The sequence below is a fragment of the Impatiens glandulifera genome, chromosome 8 (assembly GCF_907164915.1).
Source record: "Impatiens glandulifera chromosome 8, dImpGla2.1, whole genome shotgun sequence".
NCBI classification, from domain to species: Eukaryota; Viridiplantae; Streptophyta; class Magnoliopsida; order Ericales; family Balsaminaceae; genus Impatiens; species Impatiens glandulifera.
The window spans coordinates 3,559,076-3,575,862 of record NC_061869.1 but is presented as its reverse complement, the minus strand read 5'-3'; the positions used below and the strand labels follow the sequence as shown (position 1 = coordinate 3,575,862).

General features: G+C 26.0%; 1 protein-coding gene across 1 annotated transcript; it reads left to right on the top strand.

Moving 5' to 3' along the window:
• The first annotated feature begins 4,970 nt into the window (after positions 1 to 4,970).
• LOC124912699 (probable WRKY transcription factor 14) lies at positions 4,971 to 7,351 on the top strand. Its single transcript, XM_047453350.1, has 3 exons — positions 4,971 to 5,527; positions 6,094 to 6,234; positions 6,739 to 7,351. Exons 1-3 carry the CDS (start codon positions 4,971 to 4,973, stop codon positions 7,349 to 7,351), a joined length of 1,311 nt encoding a protein of 436 aa, XP_047309306.1.
• Positions 7,352 to 16,787: the final 9,436 nt, after the last annotated feature.

The following is a 16,787-nucleotide window of genomic DNA, read 5'->3' as shown; positions in this document are numbered from 1 at the left end:
TCAATAGATTTTTTTAATTTTTGTAATTCTTATAAAAAACTAATAAACTTGTCTCAATTCAATATAAAGCGTTATGAACGAGAATAGAATTATAAAATTTGGTTCTCTTAATTAATTTTATTTCAGGGTAAAACAAATGTTGTCATAGGTGTAGTTTTTAAAATTTGACAAAAATTCAATAGGTTATATCAGAAACTGTAAGTCCTATGGGAAGACATTGATCGAACAACTAATAAATTGAGATTTATAAAACATAACAATGTTCATAAACTTTTTTTATTGAACTATTTAGTTAGAAATAAATTAAAAAAATATTTAATAATCAAAGTATATCGTTAAAAAATATTTATAATCTGAAAATTCGAGAATTCATGTGTAAAGGTAATTTCTCTCTTGAAAATCTTGGACCAATAATCATTTTTTAAAAATATTAATTTTAAATATGATGATATGTACGTATAACCAGTTTTTTCTGTAATTAATTTTTATTTATCAAATATAAATGAAAAATAAAATCTTATTTTAAATTTCACTAGCTAACATTTTCAATTAAATTATAATTAAATAATGAATTAGTGATATTTAAGGGATAATGACTCATTTAGAAACAGCTAATTATACATTTAAAAGAAATGACGTAAGCAATAGAGATCCTCTTTCATCATCATTTATGGACTTGTTTGTTTTGACTCGTTTATACAAATTATATTTTTTTTTATGATTAAAAGGTTGATTGTTTAATAGTTAATTTACAAGCACCTTAATTCTGATCAGTTACATTTATTTAGATTTGAAACAAAACAATATTTATAAATTTATTTAAACACACTGTTTTTTTTTTTATATTTCATTCCAATATTTGATTTAAATATGATAACCTTCTTAAATATATTTAATAAATAAATAAAAATTTGGTTGAAACTCGTCTACAAAATTGTAGTAACCTTGTAACCAAACTAATAAGATTAAATATTAGTAATTTGTTTCAAATAATAAAATGATATAAGTGAAAGTGTCGTTTTGATTATTAATAGCAAGTTCATGAACCAATTTGAATATAAACTAGTTTCAGGTCCAAATAATTTATTTTTTATCATAAAAAAAAAGAAACGAGCTTCAATTATTTGTTCTTAAATTGAACGAGAATCTTTTTCAAAATATCTCAACTTAAATACATATATATATATATATTGCATAATTTACTTTTAAAAAAAAGAAAAAAATATAAAAATATAATTTCACATAGTGAAAGTCCAAACAAACCCGGGGGGCCATCCAAAGAGGACCGATTAGGCATGAAAAAAAATGCCGAGAAATGCGGCTGCATGCCGCCTTTCATTTATTTATTATATTTACTGTAAAAAATATTAATTATTTTTATTTTTATTTTTATTTTGTTAAGAAATATATTAAAAATCAAGATTTTACCATCACTATATTAAGTAAAATATCTCACAAACAAATTGAAAGGTCAATTGAAATTTGATAAAATACCAATATGCAACTATATAATATATTTTTATTTTAAAGTTTTTAAAAATATTTTTTTTGTGTGCTTTATAATAAAAATCAAGATATATTGATAAAAAGAAAAACGATCTAACGCATAATTATATGCAAGAGAGAAACGTGTCTCGAAGATGAATGATAAGGAATATATTTAATTGATAATTATATGGTTGTGAGACTCTTAATTGTACAGGGCATATAGTGAGAATTTGTGTCATTGAACAAAAACATGTAATAAAAAATATACGTTAATTTGAATAGATACTCGATTAACGTTTAGTTAAAATTTGGAGGACAACTTTCGTTGGGTAATTTCGATGGTATGTGGACTGATTCTTTCATAATTTAAACCAGATTTTTATAATTAGATTAAGAATGTGATTAGTTCTGGGAGTTACCAATTATTTTTTTGTGGGCGACAAGAACAAAGTCATATATTCACGTCTAAAAGAAAATGAGCAATGTTACAATTTGTCCGTTAAGATTATTCCATATTATTTTTGTTAGAGAATGTTTGAGAGTCAAAGATTCTATCTGATATTTCGTTCAAAGCACTATTTATAATGAATTTTTCTTTAAAATGTCGTTTCGTTTGTATCATTAGGTGGTGAAATCGACGACTCACCTACTTTTATATTGACAATGGTAGTATTTAGATTTTTTTTTAACTTTTTAAAATATGACGGATTCAATATTGTGTGATGTCCATGTTATTGGTAGCTGCTAGAAATTTTGGAATGAGACGGTTCATATGAGAGACTTATCTCGACTAATATAGATGAATTAGTTAATATATATATGGTTAAAATTATAAAAAAAATAATAAAGATTAGGTGGTTAATACATTTATAAGTGAATAATTATTTATTTATTTTAAAGAAGAGGTTGAATGATTCTAAATAAGGGTATTCAAGATTAAGAAGAAATAAAAAAAAAGTATGTAGCAGCGTGTAAATGAATCGAACTGATCCCAATTATGTTTACATTATTTTAATATAAAAATAAAGTAAAATAAAGTTTATGTAATACTTTATAAGTGGCAAATAGTTTAAGGTCCTATTTATAAATTTTTCTCATATATCTTATTAATAATAACTCCACGTGGCTTATTTCCGTATGAATAAAATTTCCTTAATCTGAACCATGTATGGGTGATGATGTGTCCTTTCCTTGAGAAAAAACAAAAAGTTATTTTTAAAACAAAATTATTATTATTTATTAATAATAATAGGAGAGAGAACAAAAATATGATTTAAAACGGAGTTAGAATAACGGAAACAGTTGTATGAAATGGACTAATTGATGTTAATGATAATGTTGATAAATATAACTCTATATATTATTGGATTTTAGGTAAGATTTTGACTAGTTAATTTACAGCTTTTTTTTTATTAATTATTTGTTAAATAATTCATTATTCCAATGAACACCCATTTTTTTCAATTTTTTATTATAAAAACAAGTTAATTTGTAAGAACTCAATTTCATTGTGTTTGTTAGGAGTGAAAATGAAGATAAGATCTCCACTATTTTAAAGATAAAAAACAAGATTTGAACCCTTGTTCTAGTTTTGGTTTTAACAAATAATTAATAAAATAACCAACCACAAATTAACACAAAAGGTTATCTTGAATTAATTTTTAATTAAGACATATTATTTTGATTGCTAAATAAACCAATTTTTAAAACTAAACATCAAATAAAATTTTATCCAATTAATCTAAGATCACACTAGCTCCAAACCTCTACAATACTATAGTCTTATTTAATATACATTCTTTAAAATTATTTAATTCACTGTTCCTTGAAGAGTTACAAGTTGAATTTGTCTATTAATCAAATAAATTATTGCAAGTTATTTTAATATAAAGATTGAACATGAGCTATAAGTTAATTTTAATTTTTTTTATGAATTCAAACTGATCCGTACTATTAAATACATTGTTACAACCCTAGTCGAGGTGCTTTCTATATCTCCATTCCCTTTCAATTTTGTCAATACAATTTTTTAAAATACCATTCATTCCTTATCCTCTTCAAATTCAATTAGTTGTATAAAATTAAATGATTACAAATATCTATATTAGTCATTTATTGACGTTTAGCTACTCTTAGTCACTAAGATCGAATCAAGAATCATCGCATTACAAAACAAACTCGCCGAAGCTAAAATTAAAGGTGGACACAAGTTTAATTTAAGAAGACAAAAATGTTTAGTTTAAGAAGATTGATCTTTGTCTGAAGTTTTGTTGCATATGCATGGTTCATGATTGGAAAGGGATGAATTGATTTTACTGTTACTTGTGAATTGAAGATTATTTTGAGTTTTTTTTTATCAATTGTAAAAAAAAAAAAGTACCTTGATATATTAACTAGTAAAAATAATATATGATTGGTCTATATAAATTATATATATATATATACAAATTAAAATGATATTATATATATTTGTTTAATTTATCTTAAAAAAAAATCAGTTCAATCAAAGTAAACAAGTTTGTCATCCAACTTAATTAATTACATTTTTGTACCTAACAACTTAATATTTTATATAATAGTCATCACTTTTAACTATAACATAAGTACAAATTTATGATTTCACATCTAATTGAGATTACCCCTTAATATTCATATAAAATATTAATTTTATCTGTTGTATATAATAGTTGGTAAATTACACGTAAAATTAAGTTAGTTAGAATATGGAGTTAATTAATAAAAAATTACTATTTTATAATTCTAAAAAAACCAAAGAATTAAATAAATTCAAAAATTAGTTAAACTTTTGTAATTCTAAGATTTTATATGATTTTAATAATAAAGTAAAATTATAATTATAAATTTAAAAATAAGTTATTACTCTCATATAGATGAACTAATCTTACATTTTCTTTTCATTCTAAATTGTAAGAGTTTACACCATTTTGTTATGTTTTTTTTTGTTGTTTTTTTTTTAATTTTAAGTTTATATATTGAGACTTGATTTATGAAGTTGAAAAACATACGCATTCGATTAATAAAATAAAATTACGGCGCCATAAGAAAAAGAAAATACAATTAATTAATTAATTATAATAATAATAATAATAATGAAAAGTCAGCGTCTCTTTCTCTGAAATGAAACCATATTTACCCTTACTGTGTGTATTATGTGTGCGAGAAAGAAAACCCCCATAAAGAATGAACCTCTCTCTCTCCTCCCGATGCCATTTCCACCATTTTCATCTCTCTCCTAAAACTCATCTTCTTCTTCTTTAGAGAGAGAGCAAAAACATTCAGATTGTTTTTCCCTTTTCCTTTCCTTTCCTTTCTTATTATTATTAAAATTCCAATTCCATATCTCTCAAGAATCAAGATCATCATCTTCTTCTTCTTCACGTCTGTTCGGTCTAAACCATACCTAATTACCATACATATAAATTAAGGAATGATAAACCATGCTCTGTAGCTCTTTTGCCGACATGATGGAAAATTTTAACCAAGGTGATTTAGCAGACATCGTCAGAGCTAGCGGCGGCGCAGCCGCCGGAGCTGGACTACCCTTTTCCGACGACTGGCATCAGTTTCAACCCGATATCACAGTCAACGATTTCCAATCCTCAACTATTGAAGACTTTGGAGATCCCTTTAGTAGTAATTTAAGGCATCCCCTTTTCAACGATGTATTCAACGATCATGATCATCTTTCCACCACTACTACTTCGTCAACCGCCGCCGCCGCAGCTGCCTCCTTCTTCACGGCTACTCCAGGGTTTCTCGGCGGTGGGTTGAGGCCGGTTTCTAATAATAATAATAATATATTTTCGAGGATGCTTCAGATCTCGCCGAATCAGAACCTATCTGTTAATTCGCCTTGTGAATCTCAGGCGACGGCGGTTGGGTTACTGAAGGTGGTGGCGCCGCCGCCGGCGAGTTTGCTGGCGACGAGTGACGTAATGAAAGGCGGTGGTGGTAGTTTGGTGGATAACGGAGTTGGGGTTCAGATCTCGTCTCCGCGAAATGCGGGGATCAAGAGACGGTGAGTAATAAGAGAGAGAAACACTGAAAAAATATTAATTGCTTCATTTTTTTATTTTTATTTTATTTATTTAACTAATCTATCTCATTTTCATAAACTTCTCATTCAGCACAATTTTTCTTCATTATCATGTTTATGAAATCTATATTTAAATTAAAAAAATCAATTTTTTCTTTGAAAGTCAATCTAGAACAAATTTTAACTCAATTGATCTAGATTGTGTATTATTTCATGTTAACTTAAATTTACAATTAGGATGAGATCCATCTGTCAAGAACATTTCAGGCAAAGAAAAAAAAAGGTTTAAATTTAAGCAATTAGCTTGATCTATTACCTAATTGAGATCCAATTGATTATCTAAGCCTTCATTTGGTTGATCTTGTGTTAATTATACAATTTATGTCTCCAAACACTTGAAGAACTAAGAGAAAGACACTATTGGCTAGGGTTTGGGATGGTTACATGCATAATTAAAAGGCTTGCTAGCTTTAATTTGAAAATGTTGGATGTTAATTGTTAAGTTGATGTGTATTTTTTGAAAACTGACCGACAATGTCCCGTGGCAGGAAGAGTCAAGCGAAGAAGGTGGTGTGCATACCGGCACCAACACCAGCCAATAGTAGGCCGAGTGGAGAAGTTGTTCCTTCTGATCTATGGGCATGGAGGAAATATGGTCAGAAACCAATCAAAGGTTCTCCATATCCAAGGTAATCATAGTTCTTCCTTTTTTGTAAGTTTACTTGTCTCTTGTAGATAGAAGAAAAAAAGATGTAAAACCAATCAAATCCCAATTGCATATTTACATGATGAAATAGTTTTACCTTATAAAGACAAACAAGACATGGTCATGACATTTTATATGTGTCTAAGTCGAGAAAACTTAGTTAATTAATTAGGTATATATATACATTCATAATTTCATTCACAACCGGTTAATTCGATGATTTCATGAGCTAGGTTGAGATTGAACCCATGCATATTCTGATTCAATATGTGAAAACAACAACAAAATTGTCATTATGACATGATTTCCAAGAAGTACATATATATTAGGTTATTTGCTGTAATTTGTACAATGGTGAGTAATTAATAATCAAACAGTCCCATAGTATGTAAAATGATTTATTTCATATAAAGTTGTAACATGTTTTTGTGTTAATTATTGTAAAATACACATGCAAAATTGAATATATTATTTTTTGCACATGCAGGGGTTATTATAGATGCAGCAGCTCTAAGGGTTGTTCGGCTAGGAAACAAGTGGAGCGTAGCCGAACCGATCCAAACATGTTGGTCATTACCTATACCTCTGAGCACAACCATCCATGGCCTACTCAAAGAAACGCACTTGCTGGGTCGACACGTGCCCAACCCAACAAGGTTGGATCCGGATCAAAATCCTCGAATGCCGGTTCTCAAGCTAATAAGGCGAAGGAATTAGAAGAGGAGAAGGAGAGACCTAATATTTCAGAGAATCCATTGTTTGATAGTTCTCTTGTGAAGGAGGAAATGGATGAACAAATGGATATGGATGGTTGTGGTGATGTTTTTGGATCAGATGGCTTCGATCTCCATAGTACTTATAAGCCAAATTTACACGAATCCAGCCATTGCGATGATTTGTTCGCGGATTTGGGAGAGATAGAGGGGGACTCGCTAAGCATGTTGTTTAGCCAAGGGTTTGATCAAGAACGAGGCAGCGGAGGTAACAAAGGTAACATGTTGGATCATTTCAACATGTTCGATTGGACCGAAAATAATAGTGGAAACAACAATAAAAGCACCGCATCGTTTCAAGGAGGAGAAGGCAAAGGAGGATCGTGATGAACGCGACTTATAATTGCTTCTTCTTCGGAGATTTAAACTAAAACCCTAATGGTGAAAAAAGGGATGGTTTGATAATATTAGTTAGTGGAGTTTTATTAATTGTGGGTTATAATGATTCCATTCAAGTTCATGGCATGGCATGGCATGGAGAGTTCTTATTATCTTATCTCTTTTTAACTCTTTTTAAGAGTATGTGTTATTGTGGTAAGAAATTAAATTGCTATTAGAACAATTTAAATGCAATTTGACCAACTTCTCATAGTACATCAAAAGGATTATATGAATAAATATATTTTTTTATCATAAATGAATTAAAGAAGATATTGGTCAAATTGCATATTAATTATTCTAACAGCAAATTTTTAATTTTTTGTACTGATCTCTGTCCTCGTAAAATATGGATTCTTGTGCATGTAATAATTGAAAGCCCTAAATTATATATTTACTGTATAGTGATGCTACATGCATGTTCTTTTCCTGTTATTTACCGACTTTACAGAAAGGAAGAGTATGAATGTAAATTAAAGATAGAGAGAGAGATATTATTCTAAATTTCTATAATAATATATATGAATCAAATGGATCTTTCCTGATAAGGGTTTCTTCTAAAACTTCTGTTTCAAATTATTATCACTTTAATTATGAAAAAAAATATCTACTTTACTTTTATAAAATTTAAATTTTAAATACAAAAAGAGAATTATAGTAATTCAACTAATTAAAAAAACTTTAATATCTTACTTTTTTCATCAAACAAAACATTTAGACAAAAATCCTAAACAAAACCTTCAAATTACCAACATCAAACAAGCTCTCAGTGATTTTGATAAATAAGTTGTTTTATTTAATAAAACTTAACAATAAATTCATTTGAAATGCATTAAACTTCACATTATCAAACAAATTATAATGAGCACGCCTGATCTTTGGATTTTTTTTTTTAAAATTATTTGATTAAAAAACCCTAAAATCTCAAAGATCAAATTAAACAAGATCTAAACCAATAGCGAATAAGCTTTTACATGGGTTTATTTGAAAAACCCATGTAAAGACTTTAATTTGCATTATCATACAATTATGAGCTAATTTGATTGAACTTATTTGAATAATTAATGTTAATAACGTTGAATGTGTTTGATACATATGTTAAATTACATTAACACGGTATTATAATAAAGTCAATCAAACTAATCCTGTAGTTAGCTTGATAGGTTTATTTAATTTGATTGACTAAGATTGTTGTTAAGACCGGAATAATGAATTAATTAAATTAGTTATTAAGAATTAGATGGAAATCGTCGCTATAAAGTGGATGAAAGAAAAGAGCACTACTAAAATGAATGAATAAATTGATGTTGGGAATATTGGGGCCGGGATAGATGGGACAGAAAGCTGGGGAACAGAAGGTTTCAACAGTGAAAACAAGTACTTCAATCGGAAGTGACCGGAGAAAGATCAGTGTGTGTGTGTGTGTTTGTGTGTGAGAGAGAGAAAGAGTGGAAGATTGATGTGAAGAAGAGAGGAGAGGGGTCGATTCAAAGTGGGGGTGGAAATTATTCATCTCTTTTTTATTTATAATAATAATAACTTCATTTGTCCTCATCTTCTTCCTCTTCCGCCATGTGGGCATGCATTTTCGTGAACCCTTAAAAATTACTCAACTTCTTAATAATAATACTATTTGGTAGATGTCAATCTTGATGATGAGAGATTAAACAAGGAAAAAAATAATATAAAAACCTTGACTTTTCATATCAGTCTTGTCTTGGGATATGTAATTATATATACATAATGGAGATAAACCATAATTTCTTCACCTTTAAACTGTTTCTAGTCTATATTTCCCAACTTGTGTGGTTTCATTTCTACTTTTGCTTAATTCTCTTATTATCGTGAGTCAAATTATAGGTTAGATTCATTTAGCTGTTTTAGAACTTGTTTGATCTCTAATTTATTTGTTAATTGCTCAAATACGTTTAAGAGTTTGTTAATTCGGATTCGAGTTTTTTAAATAATTTAGGTTAACCACTTAACCGGCCGGCGCAGAACTTGTCGTCTGACGGGCTCGAATCCAGGAGCTTAGGGTTGGTATTCACCTCTTGTTGCCGCTAGGCTAGAAGAAGTGGGTAGAAGAGGGGATATATTTAAAAAGTAATTAGGGTGATGAAATGATATTTAATTAGTCCGAACAAGTTTACATTTTATCTTGGTATGTTATTATAGAGAAAGAAAAATATTAGGGTTATATAGTAACTTATTTGTTTAAACTATTCTAACAATTTATTTTGACTAATTATAATCAAACAAACACTTTAATAGTGTTTGTGCCCTAAGTTTGGTTATGGGTCTTCTCAGATAAACAAAAAAAATGGAAATTTAATTTCTTTTATTTTTTCTGTTCGATGTAGAAGGGAGTATGCAGACAAATCAAAGGTCATAATCTGGAATTTGAGTTCTAAGGGATGATAAAAGAGGCCAAGGGGGACTAATTAATTACTGTAAAAGTATTGACCTTGACTAAGTTAAAAGAATAATATATTTTGAAATGGATCTGGATATGGGTTATAAGTGGTTTAAATTCATTGTAGAAACGGTTGAAGTCGATTTGAGAAAATATCAAATTATTGATTTCGATTTATTAGTTGGTTTGGTAGGTTAAATACCGATTTGATTGATTTAGTTGATTTTAATCGTTTTTAATAATACAATTATACCTACAAATTATTCTTAATAACAAATATCAAATTATGTATACTGTAATTTTATGATTTGAAAATTCAATAATTAAGATAAATGTTTAGATATTGTAACCCAATTATGCATATTTTTTAAATTTAATTATGATCAATCAGTCAGTTTGTCGAACCAAACATACTGTTAGATTTAGTTTAGCGATTTATAAACTGTCATTAAATTTAGATAATTCGGTTTTAGCTGTTAATATTATTGAGTGGGGTTTGATTGTTAATGATTTCTATGTTTTTGTAATTGAAAGTACCTAATTAATTACTTAAGTTGTATATTGGAAGGTGATGATGATTTTGTTTATTAGGACTCCTACCTACCTCTCAATTTTTTACATTATAAATTATATGTAACTAATAATAATTTTGTTTCTAATACAGGAGGATTTTTGTTAACAAAATAAAATTATTTGGTTATAGTTTGACTTATTAGAAAAAGATAGAAAAGACCAAACAACCCCCTTATAGCTGTCTCGTTATTTGAGAATATTTTATTTTATATTTCAAATTAATAAAATTAGTCAACAAATTATAAATAAATAACATTAAGTTGACGTAATGTTTTAGAGTTTGTTTAATGTTAGATTATTTGGAATTTTTGGTAGGTATATTTGAAAAAATATATTATTTGTGTTTTTAATTAATTAAATTATTATAATATTTTTATATTTAAAATTTATAAAAATAAAATAAGTTTAATTCATTAATAAATTTAGCGATTTAATGACTTAAAAAAATATAACTTGATTAATTATTCTTTGGTAAAATAAATAAAAAAACATCAAAAGATCTTAAACAACGTTTTTTATTTAATGTCGCCAAAGGATATTTAGCGACGCTTTATTGTTATAAAACTTTTAAAGACAGTTTTGGATACGCTGCTAATGGGTTTTAACGACCATAATCAATTCCGTCGCTATAATTAGCTGATTTATGCAATAAGATAAAAACTAAATCAGTAATTAATTTATTTTACTGTTTTAAAAACCATATTTATGATTTATTAAGAGTAAGACTTACATTCAATTATTTTCAAAACTAGCATACTTATACAATCATTGACTTACAATCAATTATGTTGAAAAACTACCATACACAATTTAATTACCATTGACTTTAATGTGAATTTTAGAATTTATTGTTACTCAAACGTGACAATGTTTCAAAACATACATGTGATATAAGTTATAATATTTAATGCTGTACAGCAAATATGGTAGTAATTATGGATGATTGTCATAAATAATTCATTTGCAGTTGGAATCATGAAAAAATCAGTAATAAATGGATGAATGTTACACTTCATTTTATAGAAGAATAAAAACTTTTTTTATCTGTTCAACTCATGGATAGAATAGTGACACTAAGTTATGTCAAATCCATCAACTTTACTGAGAGTTTTCACCCATATGATTTTTTTTTTATCCAACCATACCAAGATCTCGGTTACATGTACATAATATCTAATATAATTTTTACTAGACCAAACAATTCCTTATTCCTATTCGAAAATTAATATTCTCTAAAATAATAAATTTGTTCGGTCCTCACTTAAGCTTAATGTAAAAAATTAAAAATTTGATAAAATACTAAGATAATATTTTTTTTAAATATCTTTTTATAGTTTTTGGCCCCAAGAAAATCATAAATTCATAAAAATTGAAAACATATATATTACACTGTATTAAAATATGATTCAATAATTGTCTGGTTTCCTTTAAAATTCATTAATAGTTCTAAGTTTGGAGTCTCAAGGTTCGTTACAATGTAATTTTAAGAGGCATACACTAATTTGTTTTTTTGTTTGGTATAATTTATTTTTTTTGTTTGGTTATGAATTATACATTGAATCGGTTAAAAACTCTTTAAATTAATAGTTATTAATTTATCGATAAATTAATATCTCTAAATTAATAAATTTCTCATATCCCCACATTATTAATTTAAAGAGTTTATATTGTATGTTCTTATTGATTTTTATTTTGTTATAACTATTTTATTTTTTTAATTCAAACATAATCGAACACTATTTTATCATATCTCAGACATTAACTAAATTACTATTAATGAACTAAAATACTAACTATTTTAAAATAAAATTATTATATTGTTATATATTAATTTTTTTATTAAAAAAATATACACACATACTCAAAATCACCCTCATAGATATATACCTTAGGGCTTGGTTGAACTTAAACCCACAAAAATAAATTATGCATATGATATTACTTCGTAATTTTTTCAATATAATTTACTATCAAATAAATATTTATTTAGTTTTTTCCTATTACTTTATTTTATTTCACACAAAAAAAAAAAGAGTCTACCATAACTCTAATTTTTGGATCAATCGAATCACCACTCCAAACATTTTTAAATAAATATAAATTCCAATTTACAATCCTTTCATTTTGTGATTCTCATTCTTCAATTTTATTAAGTCTTTAAGTTGAATATTTAATCATTGTAATTGTGATAAGAAAAATTTACCATACTTTCATTTTGTGATTCTCATTCTTCAATTTTATTAAGTCTGTAAGTTGAATATCTAATCATTGTAATTGTGATAAGTTTTTCTTCTACCCCATGATCGCTTAGTTTAAATTCAAAAAAACATCATTTTACCCTCTATTGCGTCACTTAATTTATTAATTAAATATCAAAATATTTTTATTTTTAATTTTTATTTTTATTTTATCATTGTATATTCATACTCTTCATATATATATAATGTATTTACTCACTTCCTAAGAGTGTGGCGGTAAAAATGGAGAGATATAAACTTTTATGAGGATTTTATAACTAATTGTTTTGTCATCTAATTAGTTGTGATAATGTTAATTGTTTTAAAGATGAAGGAGGTCTAAATATTCAAGATCTTGTTTATTTTAATAACGTTCTTCTATCAAAATGGTGTATTAGATTTGCAACAGAGCCAAATAATATGTGGGCATCGATAATCAGATGTGAGTATGCTCATGATTGGTCTGGTTAGTTCACCAAACTGTTTAATTATCCAGTGGGGCGTAGAATTTGGAGGGAAAATTATTTTATATAAGATAAAATTCATGAGCAGTCTAGATTCATTATGGGGATGGTTCTTCGATTAGATTTTATGACGATATTTGGTGTAGTGTCAAATGTCTAGCTACGGCATATCATAAGTTTACTTTCATTTTATATGTAGAAATGTCAAAGTCAAGAACATGTTTGATCATCCGTCTAGTAATTTTGCTTACCAAATTAGATATAGAAGAAGATTAAATATTATGAAGACTTCGTCCTATAATAGAGTTTTACTTTTGATATGACGTAAACAAGTATCCCTGTCTGAACAAGACATTATGCGTTGACAAAATATGAATAGTTTACATTTCAAGCATTGCTATAAGTTGTCGCTAAGACGATTTCATATAATATTTGTTAGGAAAAATTTTGGGAGTCAAAAATTCCATCAAAGATCTCATTCTTTAGATAAAGCGTTATTCACGATAGAATTTTTACGGATGATATGTGTATAAAAAAAGTTATATTATGATTAATTTTTGTTGTATGTGTCACAAAAAGGTTGAATGGACAACTCATTTTTTTTGCATTGTCGATTGGTGACTAGTATTTGGAGTCTTATGTGGAGTATTACTATGATTCATTGGGTAATACCCGAGTCTTTGAGTAATAAAAGAAAAGTTTGGATTAATGCGGTTGATATGACATGCTTATATATTTGAGTTATTATCCAAATTATTTTTTTTGACTATCTGGTTTAAGAGAAATCGTCGAACTTTCAATGATCGTAATCGTTTGATGCGTATCATTCATATGATATTCGTTTAGGAAAATAAATAAATTTTGTCGGAGAGTTAATTGTTCTTTTTAAGAATTTACTAGTTCGATAACTTATTGAGTACCGTTTTTTTATATTATACTTAAATGATTTTTTTTTTATTTTTAATATACACTAATCTTTTAAAATATATATATATATATTATTTAATTCATTTTATCAAAAAAAATATTTTCACTTTTTCAAAATCACTGTCAATAATTATACATAAATTACTTAAATTATTAATTATTTAAAATCAATTTTAAATAACTTAAAAAATTAAACGACTCTTTAAAATATTTAATAAATCACAATTTTATGATCATGAATCCAAAAAAAATCAATTAATATACCAAAAAATCATTATATTTATTTTAAATATATTTTAGAAAAAATACTGAAAATATTATAGTAATTTTATCCAAATATGACATTTTTTTATGTCAAGTAAAAATTCTTTAGAATTTTGATTGAAAAAAAATCAATGATTAAACAAACTCTAAGTTTTTGGAATTTTTTTTAAGGAACCAATTTAGTAAACTAATTGACAAAATAATGATTTCCCAATACTTGTAGAAGGGAAAATTAAACCTTCACTCCAATTAGTAGACTCCACTAGCCAGCATGCACGTACACTATTTATCTTAACAAGTGTTAACCATTGAGATTAAGTTTAATTAACACATATAAATTTTACAAAATATATATATTGAATTTAAGTAATTGTTAATTGTTTATAATCCACCATTAAAACAACATAAAAATAAATGACACATATATCATCATTACTATATAAGTGGCTTCTAGTTAAGCTCGTCTACAACTCACTCAATAATTGTGAGGACTAGCTTATATAGTGGAGGAAATGAGTTGGACATTAATGTTGGGATTTGAATTATTTAAATTATCAATTAAGTTATTTAAATAACTGTTTTGTTTGGAATTATGAAAAAATAATTTATTGGAATTATTTGAAAAAAATATTGGTTTAAGAAATAAATAAAAGACTTTTAATTGTTAATTTAAAAAATATAATTGATGAGAGGATATAAATAAAAGAATAATGAAATATTTAAGAAAATTTCAAATAACCAATACATATAATTTAAATAATTAAGTTATGATTATATAATAAGATAATTTTAACGAATAATTTATTGCCAATAAATAAAATCAAACATATTTAAGATAAATTAGCTAGACCTACTTAAAGATAATAAAAAGATAAATAGTTATTTTAACTATTAAAATAAATTTAATAATATCTAGGTCAAGTGATTCTAATTAAGATGGAATGATTAGATTAAGAATAAATAATTTGTTAAGAAAAAGGTAAGTTATATGAAAAGTCTGTAATCCCACTTAAGTGGGGGGTGTTTTGACAAATGATTTGATGTTTCATGAGTGGGTGGTCAAATGTTAATCATAAGTGTATCTTTATCCCATCATTAGCTACTACTATTTATTTTTTTCTTTTTGCCATTAAGGTGGGGTTTCTTTTCATTCTTACTCCCTTTTTCTTCTTTTTATAATGGTTTTATGAATTAATTAGTAATCACACCATCTTAATAAGATTGTTCTTTACTGAATTATTTAAATAAATTTTAGATTACGTAATGATTTGACTGTGCTAAAAAAGTTATTTGAAATTTTAAATGAATTAAGTAAATGGATAGATGAAAAAAAAAATACCCAATAAAAACACTTGAAATGAGTTCTAAAATGATTTTAAAATGGAATGAGTTGAAATGATAGTTCAATTTTAATTTAATAATATTTTTAAGAAGGGCTTTAATCTTGATTGTTAGCTCTATTTGAATATCTTAATTTTCTTTCAATATTGGGACAGAATTATGAAAATAAATATGCATATGTCCTGAATAATAAGTTATAATAATAATACAAACATTGAACCTTGTTTATATTAAGCATTGAATAGTGGATTTGGACATTATTTGTCAAACAATCCAACTAACTATATATCATGTCAACTTTGAATTTGAATTGGTAACTCTTTTTCTTTAATACCAAGGCTTGTTTGATGTTTTGGTTATTTGTTTTTTTCTACTATAAAAAAATTATTTGAGTTTTTAATTAGTATAATGTTATTTTTTATAAAAATAAAATACAAATATTTTAGTTAATAAATTAAGTGATATAATAATTAAATATATATAATTAAATAAATGGGTTTTTGATAAAAAAATAAATAAAAAAAAAATCCTAAATAATTTGAATCAAATTTGCTCTAATTTTAACTATAAATTTTGACATTACTAACCTTTTAATATTTATTTTTTGAAAAAGGGGATGGGGTAACTTTTGGGGCCGTTGGGGGAGGACAATGGTAACTTTAATTGGGCCTGGCCCAAGTCAATAGTATACCTAGTCCTATTTCTTATGGGTTTGTTAATAAAATTATATTAATTTAATTCACGTCTCAAAATATTATTTACATCAATATTCAACAATAATAAAAAATAAATCCAAAATAACTCAAAAAATAAAATATCAAATTTATGAGTTTGAGATTATTTAAACCAAGGCTCAATATTTATGTCGGTTTCAAATTTAAGTGAAAATATTAATTGAGAGGCATTTTATTTTAAAAATAAATAAAATGTTTGTCATATTATTTTAATTTATTATTTTTATTTTCTTAATTAATTTATCATATTTTTAAATAAAATAATATATAAAAATATTTTGACAATATTTTTTAAAATTTAGTATTATTTTAAAATTTATACATTTTTATTTCAGTTATTTGTTAAAATTGATTTAAGTAACTAAAACAATGTATAATTTAAGAAAATTTTTAAATTTTTTTGAATAAAGGTAAATTTTTTATTTTTTTTAG